At 44.2% G+C, this 12,429-nt stretch overlaps 1 protein-coding gene across 2 annotated transcripts in view; it reads left to right on the top strand.

Moving 5' to 3' along the window:
• The window catches only part of LOC146810138 (polycystin-1-like), a 545,091-nt gene that overhangs the window by 147,488 nt on the left and 385,174 nt on the right, over positions 1-12,429 (top strand). For both annotated transcript variants that reach the window (XR_014966550.1, XM_085617085.1), the window contains exon 7: positions 7,361-7,541. Coding sequence is in view for 1 of the 2 variants with exons in the window: in XM_085617085.1 (XP_085473211.1) it covers positions 7,361-7,541 (181 nt within the window). In the remaining variant the exon portion in view is untranslated. The remainder of the gene's footprint in view (positions 1-7,360; positions 7,542-12,429) is intronic.

Here is a 12,429-nt window from a genome sequence, read left to right as displayed (position 1 = left end):
AAGAGTGCGTGCAAGTATGCGTGGCGTGTGCCATCCCTGGACACGTGTTTCGAGGTAGTTGCCTCTCGTCAGCAGGGAGTAGAAAATGAGAGTGGGGTTGCTGTGTAAGCTGCTAAAAACATAATCAGGTCTAGTACCTCTCTTAGCGCGCAGGTGCGTAACCATGAGTCCGTCGACTCCACCGGCTCAAGGGAGCCTGAATATAAAGTTACATCAGATTGGTCGCACACTGCTACACCTACCAGTCGTGTTCCCCCAATGAAAATGGTCCCTGAAGGTCAGCGTCGGCGGGTACACCTATGCTCAAGAGTGCGTGCAGGTATGCGTGGCGTGTGCCATCCCTGGACACGTGTTTCGAGGTAGTTGCCTCTCGTCAGCAGGGAGTAGGAAAATGAGAGTGGGGTTGCTGTGTAAGCTGCTAAAAACATAATCAGGTCTAGTACCTCTCTTAGCGCGCAGGTGCGTAACCATGAGTCCGTCGACTCCACCGGCTCAAGGGAGCCTGAATATAAAGTTACATCAGATTGGTCGCACACTGCTACACCTACCAGTCGTGTTCCCCCAATGAAAATGGTCCCTGAAGGTCAGCGTCGGCGGGTACACCTATGCTCAAGAGTGCGTGCAAGTATTCGTGGCGTGTGCCATCCCTGGACACGTGTTTCGAGGTAGTTGCCTCTCGTCAGCAGGGAGTAGGAAAATGAGAGTGGGGTTGCTGTGTAAGCTGCTAAAAACATAATCAGGTCTAGTACCTCTCTTAGCGCGCAGGTGCGTAACCATGTGTCCGTCGACTCCACCGGCTCAAGGGAGCCTGAATATAAAGTTACATCAGATTGGTCGCACACTGCTACACCTACCAGTCGTGTTCCCCCAATGAAAATGGTCCCTGAAGGTCAGCGTCGGCGGGTACACCTATGCTCAAGAGTGCGTGCAAGTATGCGTGGCGTGTGCCATCCCTGGACACGTGTTTCGAGGTAGTTGCCTCTCGTCAGCAGGGAGTAGGAAAATGAGAGTGGGGTTGCTGTGTAAGCTGCTAAAAACATAATCAGGTCTAGTACCTCTCTTAGCGCGCAGGTGCGTAACCATGAGTCCGTCGACTCCACCGGCTCAAGGGAGCCTGAATATAAAGTTACATCAGATTGGTCGCACACTGCTACACCTACCAGTCGTGTTCCCCCAATGAAAATGGTCCCTGAAGGTCAGCGTCGGTGGGTACACCTATGCTCAAGAGTGCGTGCAAGTATGCGTGGCGTGTGCCATCCCTGGACACGTGTTTCGAGGTAGTTGCCTCTCGTCAGCAGGGAGTAGGAAAATGAGAGTGGGGTTGCTGTGTAAGCTGCTAAAAACATAATCAGGTCTAGTACCTCTCTTAGCGCGCAGGTGCGTAACCATGAGTCCGTCGACTCCACCGGCTCAAGGGAGCCTGAATATAAAGTTACATCAGATTGGTCGCACACTGCTACACCTACCAGTCGTGTTCCCCCAATGAAAATGGTCCCTGAAGGTCAGCGTCGGCGGGTACACCTATGCTCAAGAGTGCGTGCAAGTATGCGTGGCGTGTGCCATCCCTGGACACGTGTTTCGAGGTAGTTGCCTCTCGTCAGCAGGGAGTAGGAAAATGAGAGTGGGGTTGTTTTAAAAAGGCTCCCTTGAGCCACTGGGCTGACGAGCTCATGGGAGGCACCTGTGCGCCAGGGAGAGGTACAGAGACCTGAGAGGATTGTGGCAGCTTTCTCAGCAAACCCCAGAAGAATTTCGTTTTATCTCTACTGAAGAAGGATGAAATCCAGAAACACATGTGTCTAGAGATTAACAGCACTAACCTGCACCAACTTTGGTGAGACACTCTGCAAAATTTCAAGTAAGCATTTAAATTGAACTGCATGTACCAGGATGCAAAGGGGCGAACTGTGCTGGGAGGTAGCAGTGTGCTCCCATCCCCCTTCACCTGTATATAATACGTTCACTTCATCACAGTCACTGATCACTTTACCTCACTATAACTTGTCACTATTGTTTTGAGAGCCTTTGAAATATTTACCCCTATTGCATTATTCAGTAAAAAGTATAACTGAAATTCTATGAAGTGAAATCTTGTTTGTTTTGTGTTCCACCAGTATCAAAGTTGAATAATACTGTGCAAATTTTATTTGTCTTTGGAAAGAAATGATCTGCTTACCCAAAATTACCACTGTAGCTTTTCCCAGGAGACTTGGAAGGCAAATGTCCTCCGTTGCGGGTGTTGCAGGATGGATGGCGAGGACCTTGACCCTGCAGCTGTGAGGACCAGGCGATGCTGGGGAGAACCAGGAGCCATGTATGAGTTGTCACATGAAGGAGGCCGAGTGCTGAGGGGTCGGTGTCCGGTGGAGCACCAACAAGCCTTGGCAAATGCAACTAACGCAGGACACAAAGAAGGAGCAACGTCAGGACAAGCAAAGTCCAGGGGACTCACCAACAGTAGGGGAGTCAGGGAAGGCCCCAAGCAATCAGGTTAGCCCAAAGGAAACAAGTGTGACCCTCAAGGAGACCCAAATGATGGAGGCCCTGGAGCCGTGAGAGGACCCCAAGCAGCTCACCAAAAGATGCAGGCGATGATGCACACAATGCAGTGTGGCCGAAGATTCTGATCACTGGAGGTGCTCGAGGTTGGGGCTACTCGAAGCCCAAAGATATTCTTGGAAGGAAGCCCACAAGCCTTTGCAACTGCAAGTTGAATGCGGTTCACAGGGGTTAAGTTATTGCAATCCCCACCAGGGAGAGTGACCTCAAACTTGGTAGGAGGGCAGGGCAGGCCTCAGGAGCTGTTGAAAACTACCACCTGAGTTGCAGAGCCCACGGAGTCGACTTCGTTACGGTGCCTGTGAATGCAGGGGAATGACTCCTTTACTCCAGGGGAGATTTCTTCAAGTGTTTTTGATGCTACACAAGCCTTGGAAGGTTCCTCTATGATACACAGGCACAGACAATGCAGCAGACTGGAAGGGAGATGAAGTCAAGCCCAAACGAAGTCCAGCGAAGTCCAGCGTGCCCAGACGGTAGAAGTAGAAATGGTGTCTGAACTGAATCTTATCCCACGTTGAATCCAGGGACCTACATCCAGGTAAGCCCTTAAGTACCCTAGGGAGGGTCTGGACAGGGGGGAGGTTACTCCCATGTCCTTTGTCCAGTTTCACGCCAGAGCGTGACCCCCAGGCTCCCAGAATTGGTTTGGACTGGACTATGCACAGAGACATCAAATGTGCCGGTCATGCAGACTTTCTGGCGTTGGCAAGCGCACCCACCCGGTCCCAATTCATTAAATCCTGTGTGGGAGGTGGTCACCACTCCCTGTGACAAGATGTCTATTGTTCCACCTTCCTCTGCTCGAGCTTGGCTCACAAGAAGGAAGGCAGAAATGTGTCTCTGGTCAGCAGCAACCATTTTGTGCTGTCCGGGTCTAGAATGGTGGCAAAGGGAACACTGAGAGCCTAACGGAGGGCTCTTCCAGTGCTTGGAATCATACCTGAAACACCATTTATGGTGTGGGAGGTATGATTCCAACATGGTTGATACCAAACATCATAGGATTCGTTGCAGCTGTTTTCGAGATGGTCATCGTGTAATTATGTGGTGCCACTTTATATGGCTCCTTCACTGACAACCCGGGAGAATGGACTCCGTAGGCTGCAGGGGTGTCATGCTCATGCAGGGGCACCCTCTCATTTAGAACCAAGCACCCTGTCTTCAGGATTGCAAAGGCCTGCTTTAGAGGTGACTTAGAGGTTTTAAGTGTAGTGACCCTTAGATAGAGGAAACCTATAATGAAACGCCCCTTTTGTTCACTATTTGTTCAATATTTATTTTACTGAGATCGATATTACAATGTTCTTAGTCCTTGTTCAATGCAAGATGGGAATATAAAGCCATGATGGATAAGAAATGTTAATTCACACAGTTGAGACAATATTGCATTGAATAAGGACTAAGATTATTGTAATATCGATCTCAGTGAAATATATTGTCACTATATGTATTATAGAAGAACATGTCCCCATTGTGAGATTTAAACCATAAAATGTTCATATATTAAAATAATAATGTAATACTGCAAAAAGGAAAACTTTAACAAAAAATGATGAATGAACAAAAGGGGTGTTTTGTTATAATGTTAAGATAAAACTTTGTTTTAATCAACTGAACTATATATTATAATTTGATTAAAATGTATGTATTTATGTAATTTTTTTCTTTTTGATATAATAAATATTCGAATTCCAGTCCTTTATTTGGGTTTAGGTATTATTTATTTGATACCCCTTTATAAATATAACAGTCCAATATTTAGTTGTCAAAGCATTTTCTAATACAATCATTGCCTCTCTACCCTGTGCTTGTCTTGGTATCTAAGCCATGACACTGTGCTTGTCCTGTTATATATATATATATATTACCTATAACTCTGTGCTGGTCATGTGTATTTAACCCATAGCTATGTGCTTATCATGGGGATTTAAACCATTGCCTCTCTACCCTGTGCTTATCTTGGTATCTAAGCCATGACACTGTGCTTGTCGTTTTATATATAGATATTACCTATAACTCTGTGCTGGTCTTGTGTATTTAACCCATAGCTATGTGCTTATCATGGGGATTTAAACCATTCTGCACTTGTCCTGTCCTGTTGTGTATATATGACCCATGGCTCTGTGCTTGTCTTTGGTGTTTAACCCATAATACTGTGCTTGTCTTGCATAGATCTGTGCTTGTCCTGGGTATCCAAACCTTGACTCTGTACATGTCTTGTTGTGTATATATAGAACCCGTATCTCTGTGCTTGCCTTGGTTTCTGACTCATAGCTCCATGCTTGTCATCGATATCTAACCCATAGCTGTGTTTGTCTTGTGTATGAAACCCATGGCACTGTGCTTGTTTTGTGGGTCAAACCTATAGCTCCGTGCATGTCATAGGTATCCATAGCCATAGCTCTGTGCTTGTCTTAGGTGTCTAATCTATAGCTCTATGTTTCTCTTGTGTGTGAAACCCACAGGTCTGTTCTTGGCCTGGGTAAACAACCTCTATGTACTTGTCATGGGTATCTAACCCATACCTCTGTGGTTGCCTTTGATATCTAATGCATACCGTTGTGCTTGTGGTATTTGTGAAACCCATACCTATATGTTTGTCTTGTGTGCCTAATCCGTAGCTCTGTACTTGTTTTATGTGTCTAACTCTTAGCTCTGTGCTTATCTTGTGTGAATCCATAGCTTGACTTGTGTGCATAACTGATAGCTCTGTGCTTGTCCTGGCTACCTATCCATAGCTTTGTGCTTGTCTTGTTTGAAAAACACATACCTATGTGCTTGTCATGGGGGTCTAAATCATTACTCTGTATTTGTCCTGTTGTGTATCTGTGACCCATAGCTCTGTTCTCGTCTTTGGGGTCTAACCCACAATTATGTACTTGTCTTACATGTGAAAATATGACTCTTTACTTGTCCTGTTGTGTATATATTATCCAAAACTCTGTGCTTGCCTTAGGTATCTAACCCATATATCTGTGCCTGCCCTGGTGTCTGACCCATACTCTGTGCTTGTCTTTGGCATCTTACCCATAGTGCTGTGCTTGTCTTGGGTACTTAACAGATAGATCTGTGATTGTCGTGGGTGTCTGACCCATAGCTCTGAGTTTGTATTGCGTGTGAAACCCATGGCACTGTGCTTTTTTGTGTGGGTCAAACATATAGCTTCGTGCATGTCATAGGTATCCAACCCATAGCTGTGTGCGTGTCTTAGGTGTCTAATCCATAGCTCTGTGTTTCTCCTGCGTGTGAAACCCAGATGTCTGTGCTTGTCCAGAATATCCAACCTCTAGCTCTGTGCTTGTCCTGGGTATCTAACCCTTACCTCTGTGGTTGTCTTTGGGATCTAATGCATACCTCTGCACTTGTGGTGTTTGTGAAACCCATACGTATGATGGTCTTTTGTGCCTAATCCATAGCTCTGTACTTGTCTTATGTGTCTAACTTTTAGCTCTGTGCTTGTCTTGTGTAAATCCTTAGCTTGACTTGTGTGTACAACTGATAGCTCTGTGCTAGACTCTAGCACATCAATGTGTCTTTCTTGTTCCAAATGCATGCTCTATTTTTTGTTGGTACATACCATTGCGGCTTCAATTAAGCCACCAATCATCCCTACTAGATTCTGTTTGCTGTACTTGCACATCACCCACAAATCAAGAAAAGGGCACCAACCAAATGTTTTGCCTCCAATTTCGAATTCCTTCGCATTTACAGAGCATTTTAAAAGTTTACCAACGTAATTTTGCTTTTTTGAGAATGTGCACTTTATCAATCTGCTAATATTATTTAATTTCATTATAAAAATAGCCGCAGATCCCCTGTGTATATGTTGTGGACCCGTGCGGTCCGCGGGGCATAGGTGAAGAACCCGTGCTATAGGATGGAGAGTCAGGCGAGGTTGTTGCACCTGGCTTCACAATGAATTCTGGCGGGAGTGGGGAATAAGACGACCAATGCATGAACGAGAACACATCTACCACTAAACCCTGTTGAGCACCCTACAGCCTAAGGGGCTTGATGCCTTCAGAAATACTCCAATATAGGTACTCCATCACTCAGTACCCAAGTACTCTCATCCATACTTCGTATTTGGCCAGATGGATGGGGTGCCTCGTCATGACAAGCTACACATTTTGGTTTTGAAAGACTGCTCCCCTCATTCAAAGGCACACCTGTTCTTGAACCGTGCATTAAATTGTGGCATGCCTCTAGCCGCACACCACAGGTCATGATGCACATAGAAATATCTTACACAGTACATCCGATTGTGGAGTATTGTATACGCTGGATGCAACACCAAAAGAATAAATGCTTATGTAACATGATTTAAAAAGTGTTTATTTTAACCGTTTTTATATCCGTTGCTTCACATTTCTAGATGTATGTACTTGGATTATTTTACATTTGATATCACCCTTTTATTTGTACCCCAATGCTTTTCGAGCAAACATGATTCTGGTGGAGGGGTGAGTAGATGGGGACACTTCACTGTGAGGAAGTGAAGGCATGTCAGAAGGGGTTCAGTAAATCCTTGAGTTAGAGACATTTTGGACAAAAAAGTAAATGTTTAAAATGAAAAGAGAAATAAGAAATGTTATGATGAGCTCTTGCATTAGGCAATTTGAACGTTGTCCCAAGCCCAGGGTTGGGAAATGATGCTGAATGTAGGACGGGTCCCCCTGGAAGAAGTGGAATCAAGCGGGCTTTGTTGTGGAATGGGGTCATGTGAATTGTGGTTCATAAAGACTGTAGAGCTTCACTAATCTGTGTTCGTTTGGTGTCTGCTTTGTTCGCGCCATAGATGAAACATCATGTCCGCGAGGGGGCCGAGTTCATCCGGAGAACCTTCAATGCTACTGGTTGGTGCAAACCAAGGAGAGCTGGAAAGAGGCCAAGCAGCTGTGCCAGGCGACCCCAGGAGGGGACCTGGCCATTGTCCAGTCTCCTGATGTGCAGCTGTTCCTGCAAGATGCCTTTTCTGGGTAAGTGTGTATATATTCAGCGATCAGCTGATCTCTGATCTATCTGCAAATGTAGAAGAACTGATCGATGATGAGTTACTTTGGTCACCCAGATACTGGCTGTTGTCAAGCCCAAGTTCTGCTCTGTGATACTGCTGTCCACACTCCACCCCTAATTAATTAAAGAGGGTCGATTGACAGGAAAGTGAGAATCCTGAACGTTGACACTCATTTAAGACCATTAAGAAAACCTGCACAACAAGGCTTTCCCAGTTCTCAATATTTGTAGATTCATTAAAATAATGGTATAATTACAGAAAATGAACGTCATTAGAGTCAAGGGAATGATCATAAACCCACCATTGCAATGATGCAATGCGCCTTTAAGTAATTACACAAGCACATCTGGCAATCAATCACACTAAACATAGCAAATCAGTCTGAATCCTGAGAGGACCACGAGCATCCAGCTCTTTCTAAGCAATAAGCAGAGAATCCTGGCAAACTAGAAGAGATGAAAACTATTTCTGGCTCTTCCCCAAAAAGCTTGTCGTTTTGTAATGTTCTTCACAAAGAAAACACACAAATTCATTGCATGATGTTACTTAGAGAGGTAGCACTTAAAAAGTACTTGCACAGCACCAACCACACTACTAATTCCATTGACTCGAGAAACCAAGAACTGCTCCTGCACATTTGTCACAACTGAGGCTTAGCTTATAGCCTTGCAATGATACATTCCTTCCGGAGGAAGCCAAAGAGCCATTACATTCGCACACAAGGACAGAGACCACAGCTTGCAGCTGAATTTCAATAATTTTATGAAAGCAAAAAAAAACCATGAACGAGTGTATCTCGTGAACGGCAAACAAACATACCCTTTTCTTTTCACTCTTGTTTTTTTCTTTAAATCTCTTAATTGCATTTTCTAGTATACGCATAGTGCATATTACAATCATATATAAGAGATATGTGACACATAACTCATCTAGAAGTTGAATGAATGAATGAATGAAGGAAAACTTATAATGCGCAACTAAGCCCAAAGGCATCAAGGCGCCTAACAACAAAAAGATCAGCAGATGGCACCAGTGCAGCAGTCAGAAGATTCAATAAGCAGTATGTTTGAAACTGAAGTGACAAAAATTATAACCTGAGTGAGGTGGCAGGCAGAACTGGGGGATATGGACGATCAAGACTGGCAGGATGCCCTGGCATCCCCGCGGGAGGTGGCAATCCCGTCCCATCTCCAGCTTGTGCAATTGAAAATACTGCATAGAACGTACTATACCAGAACAATGCCTCACAGGATTGGGAGGGCGGAGACGCCTCTCTGCTTACGAGGATGTGGACAACCAGGCACGTTTCTACACACAATATGGGACTGTCCCATTATAGCACAATTCTGGGAGGCAGTCATGGCTACTATCACCTGAGTCAGTGGAGTGGAGGTCCCCAGGGAGCCCCGGTGCTGCCTTCTTAACATATGGGAGCCTACAGACCTTAATTATGCAGCGCGGGCTTGGGCGACACTGGGGATTACACTTGCTAAGCGCAACATTGCACAGCGTTGGGGAGCGCTTGCGGCACTGGTGCCACGAATTAGATAAGGCCATGGTGGCGGAGAGGGAAGTATTTATCCACAAAGGTTGTCCTCGAAAGTGGACACAGGTGTGGGGTAGATGGAACGCTTTTCGAGGCAGTGTTTGCTCCCCCCCACCGGAAGACTCCGACACAGATCTGAGTGACTAATCCACAACAGCCCACACGAGACCATGGACACGCCCAGGGGGCAGAAACTGAACTATCAGAGGTGTGGGTGGTGAGACAATGTACCAAATTTGTACTCTGTATTGCTTGAAGCAGACTCTAAGCTGGGCTTCACGTGGCAGTGTCTGCTAGTTGTAGTCCTACCAACCATTAAACCACACATTGCAACTGAGAGGCTAAATAATAATTTTCAAAGTTGGGTACAGCTAGCCCTCCTTGAGCTGTGGGTAAGTGAAGGTTTTGGAGTGCCACACTAAAGCGCATGTGCCAGAGAAGTTCCCTTCTGAGCTTCTCAAGTATATGAAAGGAAGGTTATGGGATGTAAAGGAGAAGATTAGCAAAATAATACAGTAAACGAGGTAGCATTACCATCTTGACAAGGGCTATCCGCCCTGTGACAGAGAGCAGGAGTGATTTCCAAAATGCTGACTGCGCCCATATCAAGGACACTGTATGGGTAAGGTTACTATTGAACAAGTCTGCAGGTTAGCAGTAAACACGGATACCTAAGTATCAGAATGTTACGGGATGCCAGGTGAGCCAGGCGATAGGTGCAGCCCAGGATATCCGCATCAAAGGAGTAGAGGCATGATATCGCCCAGTTAACTCTAAGTTCCAAGACTGATACAAACCTGTTAAATATGTGTGCTTTGTCTGAAGGAATTGTGTGTAGGTCCTGTAAATATAAGAGTACGTTGTTGTCATAGAGTGAAACCGAGTGCAGCCCTCTCCCGGCGGGAATCCCCAGACCTGAGCCTGTGTGTGGAGGGTGACTACCAGCGGTTCAATAACCAAAGGAAAGAGTTGGAGAGACACCGGGCATCCCTGTCGGGTCCCCCCGTGGATTGTAATAGGGTCAGAGAACAGGGCTCCGGTTTTAACTCTCGCTAGAGGGTGGGTATACAGTAATTTCTTGGCAATCACTCTTGTTAATGCTGCATAGATGTGCTAACTAAACAAAATGCATATTAGGCACAATTTTTTCATAAAGAATTTCACTTCTACACAACAAAGGCACATTTCCAATCTGTTGAGTTTCACACATAAAATCCAAGTGGGACTGGCACTAATAACATCAAGGATTAACTATGTGAGTCAGGTGTACCTGTCTGTTTCAGATTAGGTCATGCATCAATATCTTGGCATCAAAGTGCTGGCTTTGACTTAATAGTCAAGATCACATTTCATCAGCTCTGAATGTTCTGCGGAGTCTGACCGTTGACAGGTAACTGGGTTGTTGAATATATCATTCTTAGAGTGAACAGTTACCCCATGGTATCTCCCTGTATTGTTCGCAGGCCAATCTATGGAATCCATCCACCATGCCTAATAGACATATTCAGATATTATGTACCATGCCATATATTTTTATCACTGATGATTTGTGTACCAACATTTAAGAAAATTATGTTGGCTACCTATTTTTTCTTTCAAGCTACAGAATTTTGGAAAGACCTTCAGTTGGAAATTTAGGAAACCAAATATCAGCTTTCATTTAGAAAACTACTGAAGATATTTCTTCTTGCTTAGTGTCAGTTTAAGATGTTTTCCATTATTGGTTCGTTGATGACATGTTTTTGTCTTGTAATGCCAAAATTAAGTACTAGTTTATCTAAGGAGATTAGATATGGAAATAGAACAAAACACACCAAATCTGTTAAACATAATACTTTCTAATACTTATTGATCTTTGATTCTAGTGTGCCTTCAGGTGGGTACCAACCAATTTCAGCCATTCTTTGAATTTTAGGGCCTTCCTCTGGATGCATTTTGGTTTAGTATGCAGTTTGTTTCTTTTATGTGATAATGGATTCTGTATTTTTTCAGGTAGCTTGTCAATAGTTCTGCAGACAATGTATTGGATTTAAAATGTTGAAAAGTACTAAGGGTGCTGTCCATCTTGAAACATACTGGTAGCACTAAGTCTTCATTTAGAGTTTGACAGAATGGGTGACACTCCCTAAATTAGCAGTTCAGCCGCCCAAACGAAACGTGCAGTTGACATATTCCATTTAATACGATGACCACTACTATCTGTCAGCCCAGTGATCACGTCAAGGGCTCTCACTGGCAGAGACAGCAGAGGTTTCACCAGTCAAAACCCTGTGGTTCCCCCACCTCTAAAAAAGGTTGTAGAGAACAGCCAGTTTGGGAGCCGTAAATTGACAGTTCACCTGCACAAACAACTCTAAATGAGTTCCTAAGCCTCCTTGAAGAGGTTGTAGAGGACACATTGTTTGGCCCACAAACATGGTATATTTACAAATAATAAGTGTTCCAAAATAGTTTTATACAAAAGAGTTCATTTTCATTTTTGACGAAAGACTCTTCACACATATAAACCAGGGTGCATTTAATCACTTGTCACACCTATAAGAATGATCAGATCTTAAATTTGTAATGTTACAAATAAACGTGCAAGAAGAATAAATTAATGATGCTTGCTCAGCCTTATTGAACATTCTGCATAATTAAGAATGTGAGTAATACTAATAAAGAAATCACCACTGAGATCTTGTGATTCGAATTCTTTAATATGGGGGGAATGTTGTTGCGATTAATTCCAATTTAATTTGCTGGTTTTTGTGCAGATTATGGTCAAGAACCAGGACCATTGATTGTTGCTTGTAGTTTAATACATTGTTTCAAACACCCTCACACAGAGTCTGCGGTGCTCCTTTGAGACTTTGAAAAGGCCTTCATTTAGGAAATTTCCCAGGACAGCTTATCCTGTACATGCTGCATTTAGTATGTAACTCTTCAAGAATACTGAAGTGCTCCACCTCAGGGCACAGCTGGCATTCTTTGTAATCCAGAACCCAACCCCATTTACGCTGCCTGTCCTTTTATCTCACTCTTACAGGTTCTTTTTCATCCCTGCCTTCTCCCTTTGTCACTGTTTTTACATCTTTCTAATCCTCCTCCTTTTATTAATGTTAATGTTATGCTAATGTTAATGTAAATGTTATGACATTTTATAGAGCGTAGCAGCTGCCCCAATGGGTCAAAGTAGGATGAGAAAAAGTAACAGCTGGTCCCCAAAAATAAGTGCCACGGGCTCCACCTACAACCACCTAGTCAATTTAAGGACTGCAACAGTCTCCATTCGTGTCGCATTACTGTAAAAGTTTGACGGAGT

This window comes from Triturus cristatus, chromosome 7 (genome assembly GCF_964204655.1).
Source record: "Triturus cristatus chromosome 7, aTriCri1.1, whole genome shotgun sequence".
NCBI classification, from domain to species: Eukaryota; Metazoa; Chordata; class Amphibia; order Caudata; family Salamandridae; genus Triturus; species Triturus cristatus.
Note: the sequence above shows the minus strand (reverse complement) of the source record. Positions and strands in the feature narration are given on the sequence as shown.